Source organism: Acanthopagrus latus, chromosome 2 (genome assembly GCF_904848185.1).
Source record: "Acanthopagrus latus isolate v.2019 chromosome 2, fAcaLat1.1, whole genome shotgun sequence".
Lineage (NCBI taxonomy): Eukaryota > Metazoa > Chordata > Actinopteri > Spariformes > Sparidae > Acanthopagrus > Acanthopagrus latus.
In genome coordinates, this window is record NC_051040.1 from 15,162,011 (window position 1) to 15,177,840 (window position 15,830).

Genomic DNA, 15,830 nt, shown 5'->3' on the forward strand with positions numbered 1-15,830 from the left:
GTAACGTTTTTGAGATCTTTTCTTTTAATTGATTTGTTTGTAAAACTTTTCTTTTGAGACCATTTGACCGTGGCTCATGAGCGGGGTCATGACAGTTATTACATTAACTTATGTACCCAAACAGCACAAGAACCCATAAAGTATTGGGAGCTGGGATCCCTCTGTGCTGTCTGTCTGTGTTACCGACTCTTCTCAAGGCCCTCCAGAGACTTTACAGCCTTTAAGGAATGATCTCCACCGCTGTGCCCGGCTTTGACAGGAGCAGGCAACACACCACGCCGTGCATATTTCTGTTTCTGTCGTCATGTTTGACCCAGGGGGACTCATCCTTCCATGAAGGGATGAATGTTCTTTTCCCTTCTCTCACATCACTTTCTTTCACTGCTACCACTTCCATTTTCCCTAAATCCTAATTCCTGGATAAAATGGGAGCGTCACACTCCCTTGCAGTGACAGAGCTGTCAAACAGCTCTGTCAAGGGGAGTCAGGTGTTATGCACAAGCTGGAGGCACCAAAGGCTAACTGCTGTAGGTTTGTGTTGTGTCAGTGTTTTCAGGACTGACCCAATCAAGATGGCAGGCTCTTAAATTTACTATCCCAATGTGACTTTCTGCCGGCCCTTGGCCATCAGGCAGCTGTTACTGTTAACGTTCACAATCCACTCACGTCATCCCGAGTGAGTAATTGGCCATCATCTTGTCAATTAAATCTCCTCTGTGAATGTCACACCTACCGTTATCAGGACGGACGCTAATTGTCATAAAGTGTGTCGGCAAAAGGGATTTTAGCTCACTTTTAGGGTACCTAACAGTGCAAACTGAGCTGTAACACTATGTTCAGGCTGACGTAAGCAGAGGATGTTCATACATTTCAATGAGCCCTCTGTATCGGCTTGTCTGGCAAAAGAAGCCCTGGCATTTGTTGTAACTGAGCATAAACCCGCCCTGACGTCACTCACTGGTTAGTGGACTATTGCTTTGAAGCCTCGAGTTTGGCATTCCTGCCATGACCATATTTTTTGGCCATACTTGGACCAGAGAGTGGAGTAAGGGAGTATAAGATGATTAGATCTGACCGAGAGGACATGCCATGGTCACATAAGAGCCATGCCTTGAATAGGGATGGTTCATGATTTTGGAGTTTTCCTAGGTTCATAAAATGAGGCGGGATAAAAAGCTGTAAAGTATAACTTACTTTGTTGTGTATTTTACTGTAAATGGGACCGTAATTTAGAAAAGGATACCATGTTGTATTGAAGAATTCTTCAAACTAACAATTGTGACCATAAAGTCATTAGCAAACCATTTACTGAGGTAATGAATCAAGTGAGAAGGAGGATAATTCTCTGATAAGCTTAGATACAGACTTATTTTTACAACCAGTGAAAGAATGCAGGTTTAAGGTACCTCCACTCTTCGTTCAGTTTTCAGACCTTGGGATCTGTCCACGATTTATACAGTCTATGGTCATAACACAATACTGTGTCATTCCACAAGGTGCGCTGTTAAAATCAAATACATGCAAGTCAACATTCCTGCTGCATTACTTTGTAAAAGGAAACAGTGTGACTGCTCGAAGCACCGGATAATTGTCACAAATCATCCATAGTATTATAAACTGCATGAATTTTTACTTAATTCAGCCTCATTTAACTGTTTAAATTGCATCACCAACTCAGCCCCTTACATACTGTATTTTTAACTCTGCTGTTTTTTAGTCTGAAAGTGCAGTCTTGCAGCATTCAGTAAACATGCAAAGTGCTGTGTGGCCCCAGCAGAGTCTGTCTAATTAAATAAAGCTTGAATATAATTTGTGCTGAATGACTTGAAAGATGTAGAGTGCCGGCCTTCATTTTCAATTAACACAAAAGGATGTGCTAAAGTTGCAAATTCCCTTGACTCTGCCAGTCTTTAAACACTCCTTGTGAAAGCCACAGTGTGGCTGTGAGGCGGCTGCCACCCCTCGCTGCAAAGCAAGTCTCATCTCATGAACTCAAGATTCTTGGTGAATAGACACCCAGTGTGCCTGTGCCTGCCTCTGGAGACGAGCCCACGCCAGTGTGGCCTTGGCACAATGAATCATACTCCCTGCTGTCTTTCCATGACAACCACTGCTCATTCTCTATCACCACGTTGTCAGAAATAACCCATTCTTTCTAAAGTTGAAATGTTTGCCAACAGCTACAGAGGATGGATGGCCATTAGTCGGCATGAAGACATCAGGGTTTGGAGTGTTGGCTCAGCTGATTCAAGAGAAATGGCAGTAGGCGGGCTGTTTTGCACTGATGAATTGCTTTCAGACTTTTCCAACCCAGTGGGAGTGCTATTGAACAAATAGCAGCATCAGTCTGCCAGTGGATGAGATAAAAGATGAGCGTGCACTGTCGACACACGGGAGGATGAACTTATGGCCCAACATGTTAATGGGAAACCCGCCATACTCACTGCTGGTTTTTATGATCATCCACCATCATTTTTCCTCATCTGGCGTCCGCCACTCCCTAACGCACCTAACCATGTCCGTTTTCATCAATCTGAGTGCTCCGGTGACAGCTTCTCCACTGACTCTATTTTATGCTTTGTGGGTGTCCTGTAATCAAGCTGACATTGGCAGGGCCCCGTAGGTGGACTCCCTCTGTAAACAGCTTCTGTGTTTTCAATTTATCTGATGTCATTGCTCAGCGACTGGCAACACTGTGTTGGTGTTAATGCATTAACTACAGCAGGCAGGAAATGCTGCGGTGCATCCACTGGATCTGCGCTTCCCGTCAGCATCTGCAGCGTTTCAAGCATCTGCATTTGTTAATGTGTTTGTGCCAAATATAATGTGTGCCAAATATTCTTCTGTGTTCTCCTGCTCAGTCTTGTCTCACATGGCATCTTTTCATCTATTTTTACTCGCTAAATGAAGTGCCACCACTTATTGTTCTGAAGCTGTTTTCATCGCAAACAGGGAAAATAGGAGACCACAGAGAGCGGAACCTCTTCTTGGGTAAAAACCTTTTATTCATTATTTAGCGTTTTGACTTATTATGTTCTGGCCTTGATTGGATTTCGGGGGTTGGATATTTTGTGAGTGTAAAGAGGCTGTTAAAAGTTACAGCTGCCCCATAAACCTCGGCAGAATCGGCAGCTCCTAAAGCCTCTGTGGTACTGCATCAGCTAATTGTGCATTCGCACTTGGCTAGCTGTTGTTTTAAAGCTTGCCCGCCTCTGCGGCGGTGCCAGGTAATAAGCTGAAGTGGAGCAGAAATTAAATAGCGAGCGGGATTATACAAACAATTATTCCCCAGGCACAAATGCATACAATGCGCGCGCACACACACACACACACACACACAAACAGTAACACGGCAACACCCGCCTTCCCCGAGAGCCCCGTCTCACAAACATGCTCAGTAAGACCCTCCACTCGTTATTCCCCGGTGTGAAATCAGCCCACTGTCATAACTCAGACTGTGAATGTGTACTGTGTCCTCAATGTACAAACACAAAAATGTGCACAAGACAACATGTAAAGTGCACACAGGAGAGTACATCATGGGGTAACACTTGCATATCACACATACAACCAAGGGATTATTATCTGAGACAGCTGTCATCACCCTGCCTCATCATCTGCAGCCTGAGAGCAGAGTATTCTGGGACACAGACTTACAGTGCTGTATGTGCTCCCTCTTCCCCTCCCTCGTTCATTTTCACTAACATAACCTTGTTTCCTGACAAATTGTGAATACAGTAGATGCACCAAAGGTCTCGTCGAGGTTACACTTTGTTCCACGGCGGGGTATTTGCTTTATTTTGCAGTTCATTTCTCCGCAATTCATCAGTTTCAGGTTTGGCAAAAACAGAACCCAAAACACAGAGCATCGAGGACGGCAGGTTAGAATCTCGAAGCAAGCTTTTTAATGAAAGCTGACCGTACAAAGTGCAAAAATCGAAAATACAAGCAACAAAGGCTGGCAACAAAACAAGAGTAATCCAAGAGCAAGAAACTAAACTCAAACCAAAAAGGAAAAACAAAATACAAGCCAGTGTAAAACAAGGTCACAAGCCACAAACAAAGGTGAAACACAATGGATAAAAAACACAGGGGAAAAATAAAAAACAGGCAAACCAACATGGCGTGAGGTGGAAAACACAGGCTTAATGGTGTGTTCAATTACACTCGGAACTTGGAAAAAAAAAACAACCTCTGACATCCAAGTTGGAACTACAGGTCAGAAACTGACTGGCAAGATCCACGTATCTCATGTAAACACAGATGACATCACAGCATTATGGCAGTGAACATAGTAGACAATTACTTTTTACCTCCTCTTCACTTTTTTGTGAGACGTGCCGTAAATACAACTTTGTATTTGTTGTCATTCTCACTTTCAAGTCTTTGTGGTAGGAGCCTGCTCATCCTGTCTTTATTGAAGTGCCCTTAAGACAGGAAGTGGAAAGTCAGACATACCATTAGGATGCGCTTTCAACATAAAATGGAAAGTTACAAAACTCCATCTACTGTAATGTTTTATCCAGCATCATTGCCATGTCTCGCATGTTGCTCTAATTGTGTGGGTATATGATAACTGCTTGACCCGGCTACTTTGAGAGCAACATCAGAAGCTGTATCCTCCTATGGCTGCCTTGTCTCAGCCAATATGGCAAAAGCTGATCCGTGGAGAAGTTGCTGTCAGAGGCCATCAAGATTACAGCTTTCTAATTATCATCGCTTTATCTCAATGTTGCCAGTCGCTCTTTGTCGCCGGCGCTCCCAGGTTCTTTAGCACAAGGAAGTTAGACGACAAAGACATCGCTCCCTCGTGAGCCTCTCCATTGATGGCTATTACATTCGCGGGCCCAGAGGGACCTTATTAAAGGCTCCCTTTTAATCACAAAAAATGGCGATTTCAGCACCAATTATTATAACTACTGAATCCGTCCTATTGCTGTCTACGTTTATGGCTCTTTTTCCCCGCTGACCACCAGTGGCAACAGAAGACACACAGTATAAACTGCAGGCTAAATATGCACCAGCTGAAGAGACTGAGAAGTTTCACAGGCCACTGGAGTCAGTCTTCGCATTCAGCCTCAGACTGGAGACTGAACACATCAGTTCACTCGCTCGCATTATGACAGGTGTGTGTGGGCCATAATTACATTATATGACACCAGGAAATCAGTTTCTTGTCGCCAGGTCTTCCGCGAGCGAGGTTCTCTAATTATGTAAGATAGCACCTCCGCTTCCTTTTGGCGGTGCACACCACAGGGCCCGCGGATGAGATTGATTAAAGTGTGGAACCAGCAATTCCATTCGCCATGCAGTCAGACAAGCAGACAGATTGGCTGTGGTATAGTTCGCAGTCATGCTGCTCCAAGTGAATAAAACAGCTATTAGACAAGCATGACGCGCCGCTTTTTTCATCCGCTTTCACACACAAGCGCACGAGTGTCTGGGCACACACAGGTACAGGCGCTCACACACACACACTCACGAGAATATACACTGAAAAGGCAATGATAGCTCTCCAGCGTCTTTGCTAATTAATGTGAAGGCAAGCATCAAACGGACGAGAAATGTTGTTTCTGGAATGTTGAAAACACCAAATTAGTTGAGTTTTTGATTTACAGCTGTTGTTACACGGATAAGATAAGAGAACCGCAATTAGAATCAAGCCTCTCTCTAATCTTTGAAATGAGAGGCAGAAGCTGTTTGTATCTGGATGACTAGATTTCAAACGATGTGTTTTTTTCTCTCTCTGATGAAAGTCAAAGCTGACCTTTCAGCTAAAAATAAAACAGTGCGTGGCGCAATTCACTGACATAACCTTGACACGACTCGCATGTCACTGCTGAAAGGAAATGAACAGAAAAAAAGAAAAGACGTTGTTTTAATCACCCTCCTCAGTCTCTTCGGTCACGCTCGTTGAAAAGACAGCAAAGCATACAAACCCATTAAACTAAGAGGTGGTTGAATGGAGTGTGCTGAGAGACGACAGCCCCTTGCATTTCCCGCGACCTTCACATTCACCGTTTTCTGCATCGGGTCTTTATTTTGAAATGCGGCCTCCGGATGAGTGGTTTCGAATCAGACACAATGTTTTCCTCAGGGTGTGTCTGCGTCTTAGCTTTTAATGATGATGACATGAACATGTCACATGAACATGTGAACAAAATCCGTTACGTGGAGAGGTGAGAGCTGAAGTTACAACTCGATGTCCCACAGGAGAGTTTGATTAGCTAATGAGCTGCTTTGTTGTTGTTTTGTGTTTTTTTTTAAAGGGCATCCAAGTGCACGGCCCGGTCCATAGCGGCGTTCCTCGTTGATGCCGTCAGTAAGCCCTGTGCAAACCTGCATTAGTACGCAGCTCCCGTTCCGTGTGTTGGCATTTTTTCAGGAAAAACAAAGCTGATCCCTCCTGAACGCGATACGGTGGACTAATCAGCCAGCTAAAAACAAAACAAGCAGACCTCTAATGAGGATGCTAAAGTGGAAGTCGATGCCAGAATATGGGTAAAGGAACATATTCAATAAATAATATAAAGGCCCTATATTCGGCTTGCCAAGAAAGAGCACATGAGGCGATCAACTCAAGTCTTCACGTCACTGTTTCCTCACTCAGATTCATTTGTCTGCCCCTGGTATTCCCTATGTCCAGACCTGGAACAACTCTGCATGAATTAATCAGCGTCACTAAAAATAAAATTAGTAAACAGTGTAATTATTTAAATCTGTCATGGGACTCTGGAAAGATGCTTTCAAATAGACTGTCTAGACTGCCCCTCACCGTCTTTTTCACATTTGTGCATCACACAAGTTGCTTGCACCTGTAGGCTGGGTGGGGGGGGCAACTGGCAACCTCAGAATGAAACTCAAAATATCTTTCTATGGAATTGTTTTGCCTTTAAATTAAACTGCAGTGCTGCTTCAACCGTCCACCCTAATTCCGGAAACTCGCCGTGCCTCTCCTTTTTCTTTTTTTCCCTTTCCCGGCAACGTTGTCTGCTTCCTTCCTCAGCAGAAGGTTTAATAACATTGAGTGTTCAAAACAAGGACCTCAGCATCTCTCTCTGTCTGTCTGCAGTGCATGTGTGATTGACAGTAGTGTGGAGGGGTATTTTTGTAGATATCGTCCGTAGAGACGTTTGCCTTCCACCAAATATAATGGAATGGATGGCGCTCGACTTGTGGTGCTTTTAGCAGGAAAGACACTGTTTGAAAAACTCAAGAGCAATGTCTCTTTTCAGAAAATATGACCCGACTCCTCCACACTTGCAACTTTTTTTGTGCCATCTTGTTTAAAACAGGTCAATAGCACTTCCTCACAGGTAGTGAGGAAAATATGTGTCCTTGATTTTGCTGTGAACTGTCCCTTTGAGGAATTATCAACATGGAGGATACTGACAAGGCGTGAGAATGGCTCCAACAAATCTTTAAAAATGGTTGACAAGCCTCTCAGTGCATCCTGGGTGTACAGTAGTGTATACTGGGCATTGGTGACAGAGTTGTCCAGTCGTTGAACTGTGATTTAGACCCCTGAGTAACTCAAGGGTAAGGTACTTGATGTAATTTGCAGTAAAAAGATTCCTTGTGATGTTAAAAAATAAATCCGGTGCCAGTTGTCTTCTACAGTTTGCAGGACTTATTAGGAGCGGTATCTGAGCGAAAAGACGAGACAAAGTGAGAAGCGGGAGTCTTGATTTTTCCACCAGATGAGACAGAAGAACAAAGGGGCTAATGTCTTGAATAAAACATACACCGGGTCTCGGGCATGGCGAGGAATCGTCAGTGTGCACTTTAAGTGGCTAGATGGATGAGTTTGTTCACTGGAGGACGCCTGAAACAAGTCTGAATGGAAACATATCAAACGGGCGGACGTCCGTTCCTGGACCGTCTCTTTGTTGTTTCAATTGGGCCATAAATTAGCACAAGTTGAGCACATCACAGTTTCTTGACATGCTGGAGGAATTACGTTATGTCCATACTAAACATTTCATCACATATGGCTCCATGAGAGGGGATATGAGAAGTGATGTGTTTTGCGTTAATGCATTCGCTCCTCACTCCGAATTGATCCTTCCTTCTCATTGAACTATGTGAGGGGGAACGGTAACTCAAAGTAATGATATCCACCGAGAGCGCGTGTATGCGCAGCAGTAGGCTGGCAAAATGTAAGATCTTGAATAGAAAAAAAACCTTTGATATCCAATTGAAATGACAACCATGTTAAATCACTTTACAATGTCCACATTCTTTAAAAGCATTTATTTGATCAAAGGCCAAGTCCCTCTGAACTCTTCCCCACCCCCCATCAGGTAATGGCTTTTCCCCCCAAAGCAAAGCCCACGAGTTGGAGAGCGCACTACCATTAATTACCTCGTACAGTTGGTCAAGAGCTAGTTCATTTGATCTGCATTTAGCACTTGGTCTGATGGAAAAAGAGATGCAGCCATCGAGTTAATAGAGAAGCCAGCAGATCCCTCAAAAGGATAATGAGTTTTTTACCCTTGACTGCCACTTTCCAGAGACACTTCAAGCTGCTGTGTGCGTATATCACAAAAATCATTGCTCCTCAGGCAATGCAGGCCCGTGTTTGAACGTTCCTTTTATGTACTACAATAGGCCCAAACGCCTTGATTCTGACTTATTTAGCAGCAGTTCTCAGTTCTCAGTGAAAACACACACTTCACAGGCCTAGTAATCTCTTGTGATTTTGTCTGTTCAGGGGGAATACATAGAGGGAAGGCTGGAAATCTGCAGGAATTGAAGTTTTAAACTGTTGATGTTGCTTTTTGTTATGTATACATTAAGGATGGATACACTATGCAGAAATGACTGAAAGTTACTGAAACTTTAGTTGCAGTTTTCTATACATGTGCACAGTCACACACATAAGTGTGTATGTGCACCTACAGGAATAAGGGCATAATTGTATTTCCAATAAAGGTGAGTTTGATGCATTGCTCCACTGAATAAGCAGGGCTCTGGACTTTTTTACACTGGTTGTTAACTTTTTAACTTTTTCATTTAGGTGCACCAGCACATAATTCTAGTGAGCCCAGTAATACATTTTGATAGAATTTTGTAAATAATGTTATCAGGAATACAGGCACAAATAAATGTTTGTTTGTTTTTTTTTTTTCCTGTATTCTAATCAAATTATCTCAGTGGTTTAAAGAATTAAATACTACTAATAATAAAGAAATATCAAATAATAAATGAAAAATAGCATTATAAGTAATGGGTTTTTTTATAATTCAATAAGAAAAACAAAATAAATCACAAATATTGAATTACTAAATCAATTTTAGCAGTAATAAGGCTTACAGTAAAAGTAAACACCAATATATGCCATTGAAGTATCATAAAAAAAAACTGTTACAAGATCATAACACTTACCCAGTCACATGTATTTCACTATTTATAGCTAAGATTTCCACAAATGGGTTACATAGCAAAAACCTAGTATGGCTTACTACATGCATCGGACGAATGTCTAAAGATGGACATTTCGTCACTTCCACTAGTTTTACCTGAAGAGGGCGTATGATTATATATGGTCTCTTCATTTTCACACCAATAAGTTAACTCATTTCACTAATCCTAAACAAACAATACCCATATAAACATTTAGCTGAGCTGTTTAAATGTATAATGTGTGAGTTTCATCGACTTACCATGGTTAGTTTTGATGATACAACTGTTGGTCTGGGAGTAGGTAGGGGTCAAAAGCCGTACCTTGCACATCCCGGCGAAAGAGGGACGTTAGAAATGCTCATGGCCACTGCTGATTGGTCTGATTGCATGATGTCACTATCTGTGATGCAGCCGAGTCTTCGCTGATTGGCTGAGATAAATCACATTGTTTTCTGACCTCACTAGGTCGCATAACAGCACCATTTTGGATGTCCATTGAAGTTCCTTGCCTGATAAAGGGTTGGCACAGAGCTTTTGACACGTTGAATAGCAGTTTGCAGGAGCCAACACCAGCTTTAGATGCACTTAGATGTAAGGCCATCTGTTTACCTTCGTATATGATGCTGGAGAACAAACAGGCTTGTGTTTGATTCAAGGTGGGGTGAGAAGAAAAACAGCATTGCCAATCTAGAAGCCCAACAGTGCAAAAATATAGAAAGTCTATACCTTACACCTTACTGAAAAAGTTCAACACACACACCAAATGTCACCATGGGTCAACATAAGCTCCTTTAGCTGTTGACCTCTATTGCAGTTTCTCCTTTGAAGTTGCATAGTGCACCTTTAGAAATGCTCTGGTGAGAAACTGTCTACACACACTGAACACATCTGACAGATTTTTGGGCACAAGTGCAACCAGATCAGTTTCACCCTGGAGCCCTGCATAATGGCTCTATATCTTTCCAACAGCAGTGTTGATGGAATGGCTTGCAGAGTGAATACATACTTGGTTGCTGTTTATGTTTCACGTTTCAGTATCATTAGAAATACAGTCAACCTGAACTTAGCTCTCGGAAGCTAGCTGAGATGACAGCAATGCTTCGGGCAGCTTTGACATTTTTGACTACATCTGTGAGAGATGCTGAAAGACCTCATTAGAACATTTTCCCAAGCTATGCGCTTTTTATCTCCGAGGAACTCTCATCTCACACTTTCCATGATCCTCTCTTCCACGGTCCACGGTCCACAGCACCCAGCACCTCAGTTCACCTCCTGGGTACCCATTGATTGGCTTCATGGATCATGGGCCAGCTCGTGTTTTCCCCGCATCAAAACATCCTGTCCTGTTTGCCTGCTGTCATGTACTGACCACTCCCAAAATGTCATCTCCTGTGAGACTAAGATACGTCAGCTTCAGTCAGAAGGCCTACACCTACTCCTACAGATACATACAATGTGCACGAAGGCGTTTGAATTGTGATTCACTATATGTTATTGACATTTCTGCTGCAAACCCGTGAAAGGTGGTGATCTCACACAATGTATGTCTCATAGAGGGAAAACTGAAATGGAATGAATGAGCGAAACAGAAGATAAAATGTAGCGCCTGAGAGACGGGTCATGACATATCAACGCAAAAGTAATGGAAGACATTAAAATGAAAGGGACTGAGTGAGGCAGAGGGTTGTATAGAAAGACAGTGAAGTGTCTTCAGAGAGACAGATGTCATTGGAAACACATTTTTATGACAGCAGACACGAAGGTGCTGTGATAGTAGACTTCTTTTGCTCGTGAATGAATTATAATGCCAGCTCACCTGAATGACATGTCTATCTCTACGTTGCAGTAAAGTCATTGCCGTTGAATATGAAGTGTTCTAAGCCTCAGTGTTTTGCCTTCCACACGCACCTCACCTTAAACTGAAATGTTTGTTTCAATCAGTGGAAAGAAGCTGCAAACACACATGTCACACTTTAACCTATTATCACCGCTGAGTTGAGTTAAGCCCAGGAGATATGCAGCAAGATTAGCATTTAGTTGGACTTGTTGCATCTAACCTCCTGACAAATGTAAAACACGTCTTTGCTCCTCTTGCTCACTATACTTTGCCTGTCTGCTGCTTGGTTTTGGAAAGGTAGCGTATAGTGGTGCTTTCAGACCATTTTGCTAAAATACGGCTGCCTGCTGCATCTAAAAACAGTGCTGATAAGAGCGGTGAGCGTGAACCAAAACAGTAAATCTGTCGGTCATAAAACCAAAACAGTGAGCTAAGGCACTCCGTGGAGCTGAGGGGCGACAGCAGCATCTGTTCTATGGATTTGTCACTACTACTATGGACAGAAACAGTACATGTAGTCATTTGATACTTTGTAAAAGGTGTGAGGTTATTGATTATAGTAGCAGTCCAAGGATGTAAGATCAAGATGTAATATGTTGGATATAGGACATGGCAGTGTTAAAACTACACATCGGGAAAGGCCTGATTTTTCTTTAGTGATCACCTTGACAAGAAATAATTCCATAGCCAGTCATTCTCAAACCTGCTGCTGTGTCGACATTAATCTCCATCACGGGGTTTTCCTCTGGATTTGAAGGGTTGATCCTCGGACAGAGAAATCCATAGAGCTGGAGAATGAATATTGGTGGAAGCTGGGTATATACTGGAGCTGTAAAAAAAATCCCTATATTTCTGAACATAAGACATTTGTATAAGTTTGGTCAGATAGGATGTCTAAGACATGACAATGTCTGACTAAATGAAGCCACAAAGAACAGTCCTCTAATCTAAAAATGTCAGACTGTAATGAATACTTACCCAGGGATGACTCATTTCTCTGATGTTTAAAGGGAAATTTGAACATAGATTTTTTTGACTAGTCTAAGAGTGAGAAAACATTTGGAAAACAGTGTTAGTTGAGCACAAGCTAATCTATGGCTAAGGTTAAACACATGTGTGCATTAAATGGAACATTGCACATTATCCTACAAAACATCACAACAACTCATTAAGTTATAAAGTTAAGAGGGCTAATATGTAAGAATTCTAATTGAAAACATTTGAAAATGAACTAAAATGAATCAACACCATGTGAATAATAGCAGTTTTGACATCGTGGTGTCTTTGTATTGTGTTGCAGAGACATCTACTGAAGTTAGCATGCTAACCAGCTAGCACCAGAGCGTCCCGGCCCAAAGCTTTGTGTGCTAATGATGTAAACACCAATGGCTAACTGAGCTAGCTAAGTGCAGCTAATATTTATGCCTGCGTTTTCATTGGGTGAATGCAGTGATGTAGCAAATATGTGAAAAACCTCTTAGATGCAGCAGTCAAAGGTGTTTCAGTGCAAATGACGTTGATGCCCAAACTAAACATGCACATAATGAAAGTGATGTTGCCACGCAACACCCCTACCTTGTCTTCAAAAGACCGTTTTACACTCTTGACAAATTACACCCTTTGCACAACGCATTATCTACAACTCACATTCATTGCTCGGTGCAGAGAAATCTCCCTTGACTCCCTGCGCATAAAACTTTAATTGAATGTGTGCCTTTGATTTTATTAAACTATACCAGTGATCATATTAAGGTGTTGTTAGCTATACTTGTTCAAGAGGGAGTCCTTTAAGCGCATATTGGAATCCTTGTCCACGGCTCTAGAATCCATCAGAGGGGAGTACAACCTCAGATGACCTTACCCTGTCTGCTTCTTAGCCGAGCTTCTTTAATGTGGTTGTAAGCATCAGTTCGCTGTGGCTGTGCCCAGTGGTCATATCAGATTAGTGGATTTGTCTCTTCTTTGCGAGCCCGAGTTGTTTATTCAACTGTGTGATCAGCGGGGAAAAGGTCACCTCAAACATGTTCCACTTCTGCTCCGCACGTCCAACTCTGACATGATTAGGCCCGAAGTGACAACACTCCACCTGCAGTTTTGTCGACAGCACGTTTACCTTTCAGCCAAGTCGTGCCTAATTGTATCTCTTTGTGCCTTATTAATTTCACACTTTTGCGGGTAGGTTACTTTTATCTCCTTTCTCGGCTTTAGCTGTAAATGCAATCTATTTAATTGGGGAACCTTTGTGCTAACACAGTGTAATTGCATTAATTAGAAAGCCTGCTTTCAGACATCTGCTTCTCATTTTATTGTGTTGTCCTTTCTATCCTGTGCATCGACCTGTAGCGCTATTTCAAGGTTTGTTTAATTAATGCAAACTGCTGATGTAGACGGGCTGAAACAATTAACAATCGGTTGAAGTGAAATGTTAAGATGCTGCATTTCAGTTAAGAACAGTTATCTTGTAAATTGTATTGAAGTCTTTTTGCCTAGATGGTTGTTGATGCCTCATAGATTTGTTGGTATCTGGCATCACACCTTGGAAAAAAAATGAATGAACAGTTAGACAGATCATTAAAACAATAAGATTTATTCAATACGTTTTAAAGCACGTGTCATTCATTGCCTTTCCTGTTTGATAACTCAGTGAACGGATGATGTTTACTGTGCTTTTTATTTGCCCATGATGCCAAATTGTGTGTTGTCCATCAAGCTTTCTGGTTTGGAAGTGCCTTAAACCTGCATTCTCTCTTTAATGGCCAGAGAGGGACATGACCACTAGTTTCAAAATGAAGTCTGATTGCATGTAAGTTTATGAGATTTATTAACTTGGTAAAGGGTTTTTCCTAATGAGTTTATGGTCTCAACCACTAGTTTCAATTCTTCTTCGATGCAGAATGATGTTCATTTTGTAAAATTTTGCTTCCATTTGAATGATGAAAGAGATGATGAAGCAGGGTATGATTTTAGAGCCTCGTTACCTTGTGAGTGGTTAATTGCATGCATAGACTTAATAATGTAATTGGATAATGAAGGCAAAGATGTTGGCTATTCAATCCAATAATAAGCACGTACACCACAAAAACATTCTAGCTTCCAGGTTTATATATATATATATATATATATATATATATATATATATATATATATATATATATATATATATATATATATATATATATATATATATATACACCACACAGTTTCCATATGTATATAATGATTAAAATCCTTTTTAATATTTATAACTCGTCTCTTCAGTCATATTGTGGTGGAATTACATTATTGTTTCCTTGCATTACAATGAGAAGAGTGCGTTATCTGTATCCAGTGCCTTTGTAATTGGCTTAGCTAAGCCATTTGTAAGACAGGCATCAGTTCGTCTGATAACTGCCGTATCCTACAATATGACAAATACATAATGGCACACAGAGTAAATCTTTTCTGATTGCAACATGTTGTCTTAGTGCGCGTTTTATGCCCCTGAGATTTATTTTTGGAATAGTCTTGCACAGTGTGAGCTTCTGCAGTGACTGGAGTTTGAAGTCTCCACACAGCCCCTATAAAACCCACACAACCAAGAGATGTTTTGATGTGTTTTTTTGCCGCGGTAAACATCAGTTATGACTCTATATTTTCTCCGGCATTCTTGAAAATGTCTCGGAAACAGGTGAGAGATTTCTTAAGCCTTTAAAGTTTCGAGCTTGAACCATACAGACAAGATATTTACATTAAATAGCACTCACCCCTTTTAGAGTAAAAAGTAGCTGTCACACACTAAAAGCTGCTCCCAAAGTGTATGGATTTATTAAGAACAATGCCGGAGCACTCTAGATTAATGGAGAGCAGTGTGCACAAAATGTCACCTTAGTATTGGTGCTAATAAATCCGTGCAACTTGGGAGCGGCTTTCAGGGGATTGGACTTTTATTGTTTAGTGAAAAAAAAAAGAAAAAAGAAAAAACAGGCTTCAAATACATATCCTGTCCTCACAGGCTCTGAGATTGAACGGTCTTTGGCCAAATTTCATTTTGCTGCAGTTCTCATTTGTTTTCAATGAACAGCACTTACAAGTGGGGATAATTATTTCATATCCTTTTTTTTTTTTTTTTCACAACCCCATCCCTCTCTTCTCCTCCTCTCTTCCCTTCAGCTGCCATCCTTGACGACCCTATGGAGTGCAGCCGAGGGGAGCGACTGGCCATCACTCTGGCCAAAGACAGCATCAACAGGAACAGCAACCGCTCGACCACCGGCAAGCTGGAGGTGGACATCTTTGAACTGCTGAGGGACAGTGAATACGAAATGGGCGAAACGAGTAAGTAACACAGGGAAGAAAATGTGAGTTAATTGGCGAGGAGAAGAAAGGCGTTGATGTGGGCGCGAGTCCGTCGGCCAGAAAATGCACACATCTCGAGTCGGAGTAAAGTAATGAGGGTCCAGTCAGCATTCACTCCTGGGTCTCTCATTTTGAAATCAGCAAGCCTGTCATTTAAACTCAGACGTCCTGTCTTCCTTTCAGCCCTCACTCTTCCCCCCCCAAGTACACGCAGATAAGTCCGTCTGGTTTATCAACGTTTTGGGCAAACAGA

General features: G+C 41.9%; 1 protein-coding gene across 1 annotated transcript in view; it reads left to right on the forward strand.

The window, feature by feature from the left end:
* grik4 (glutamate receptor, ionotropic, kainate 4) overlaps positions 1–15,830 on the forward strand; it is a 329,989-nt gene that overhangs the window by 195,499 nt on the left and 118,660 nt on the right. Inside the window, exon 6 of the mRNA XM_037084197.1 lies at positions 15,392–15,556. Coding sequence (XP_036940092.1) covers positions 15,392–15,556 — 165 coding nt within the window. The remainder of the gene's footprint in view (positions 1–15,391; positions 15,557–15,830) is intronic.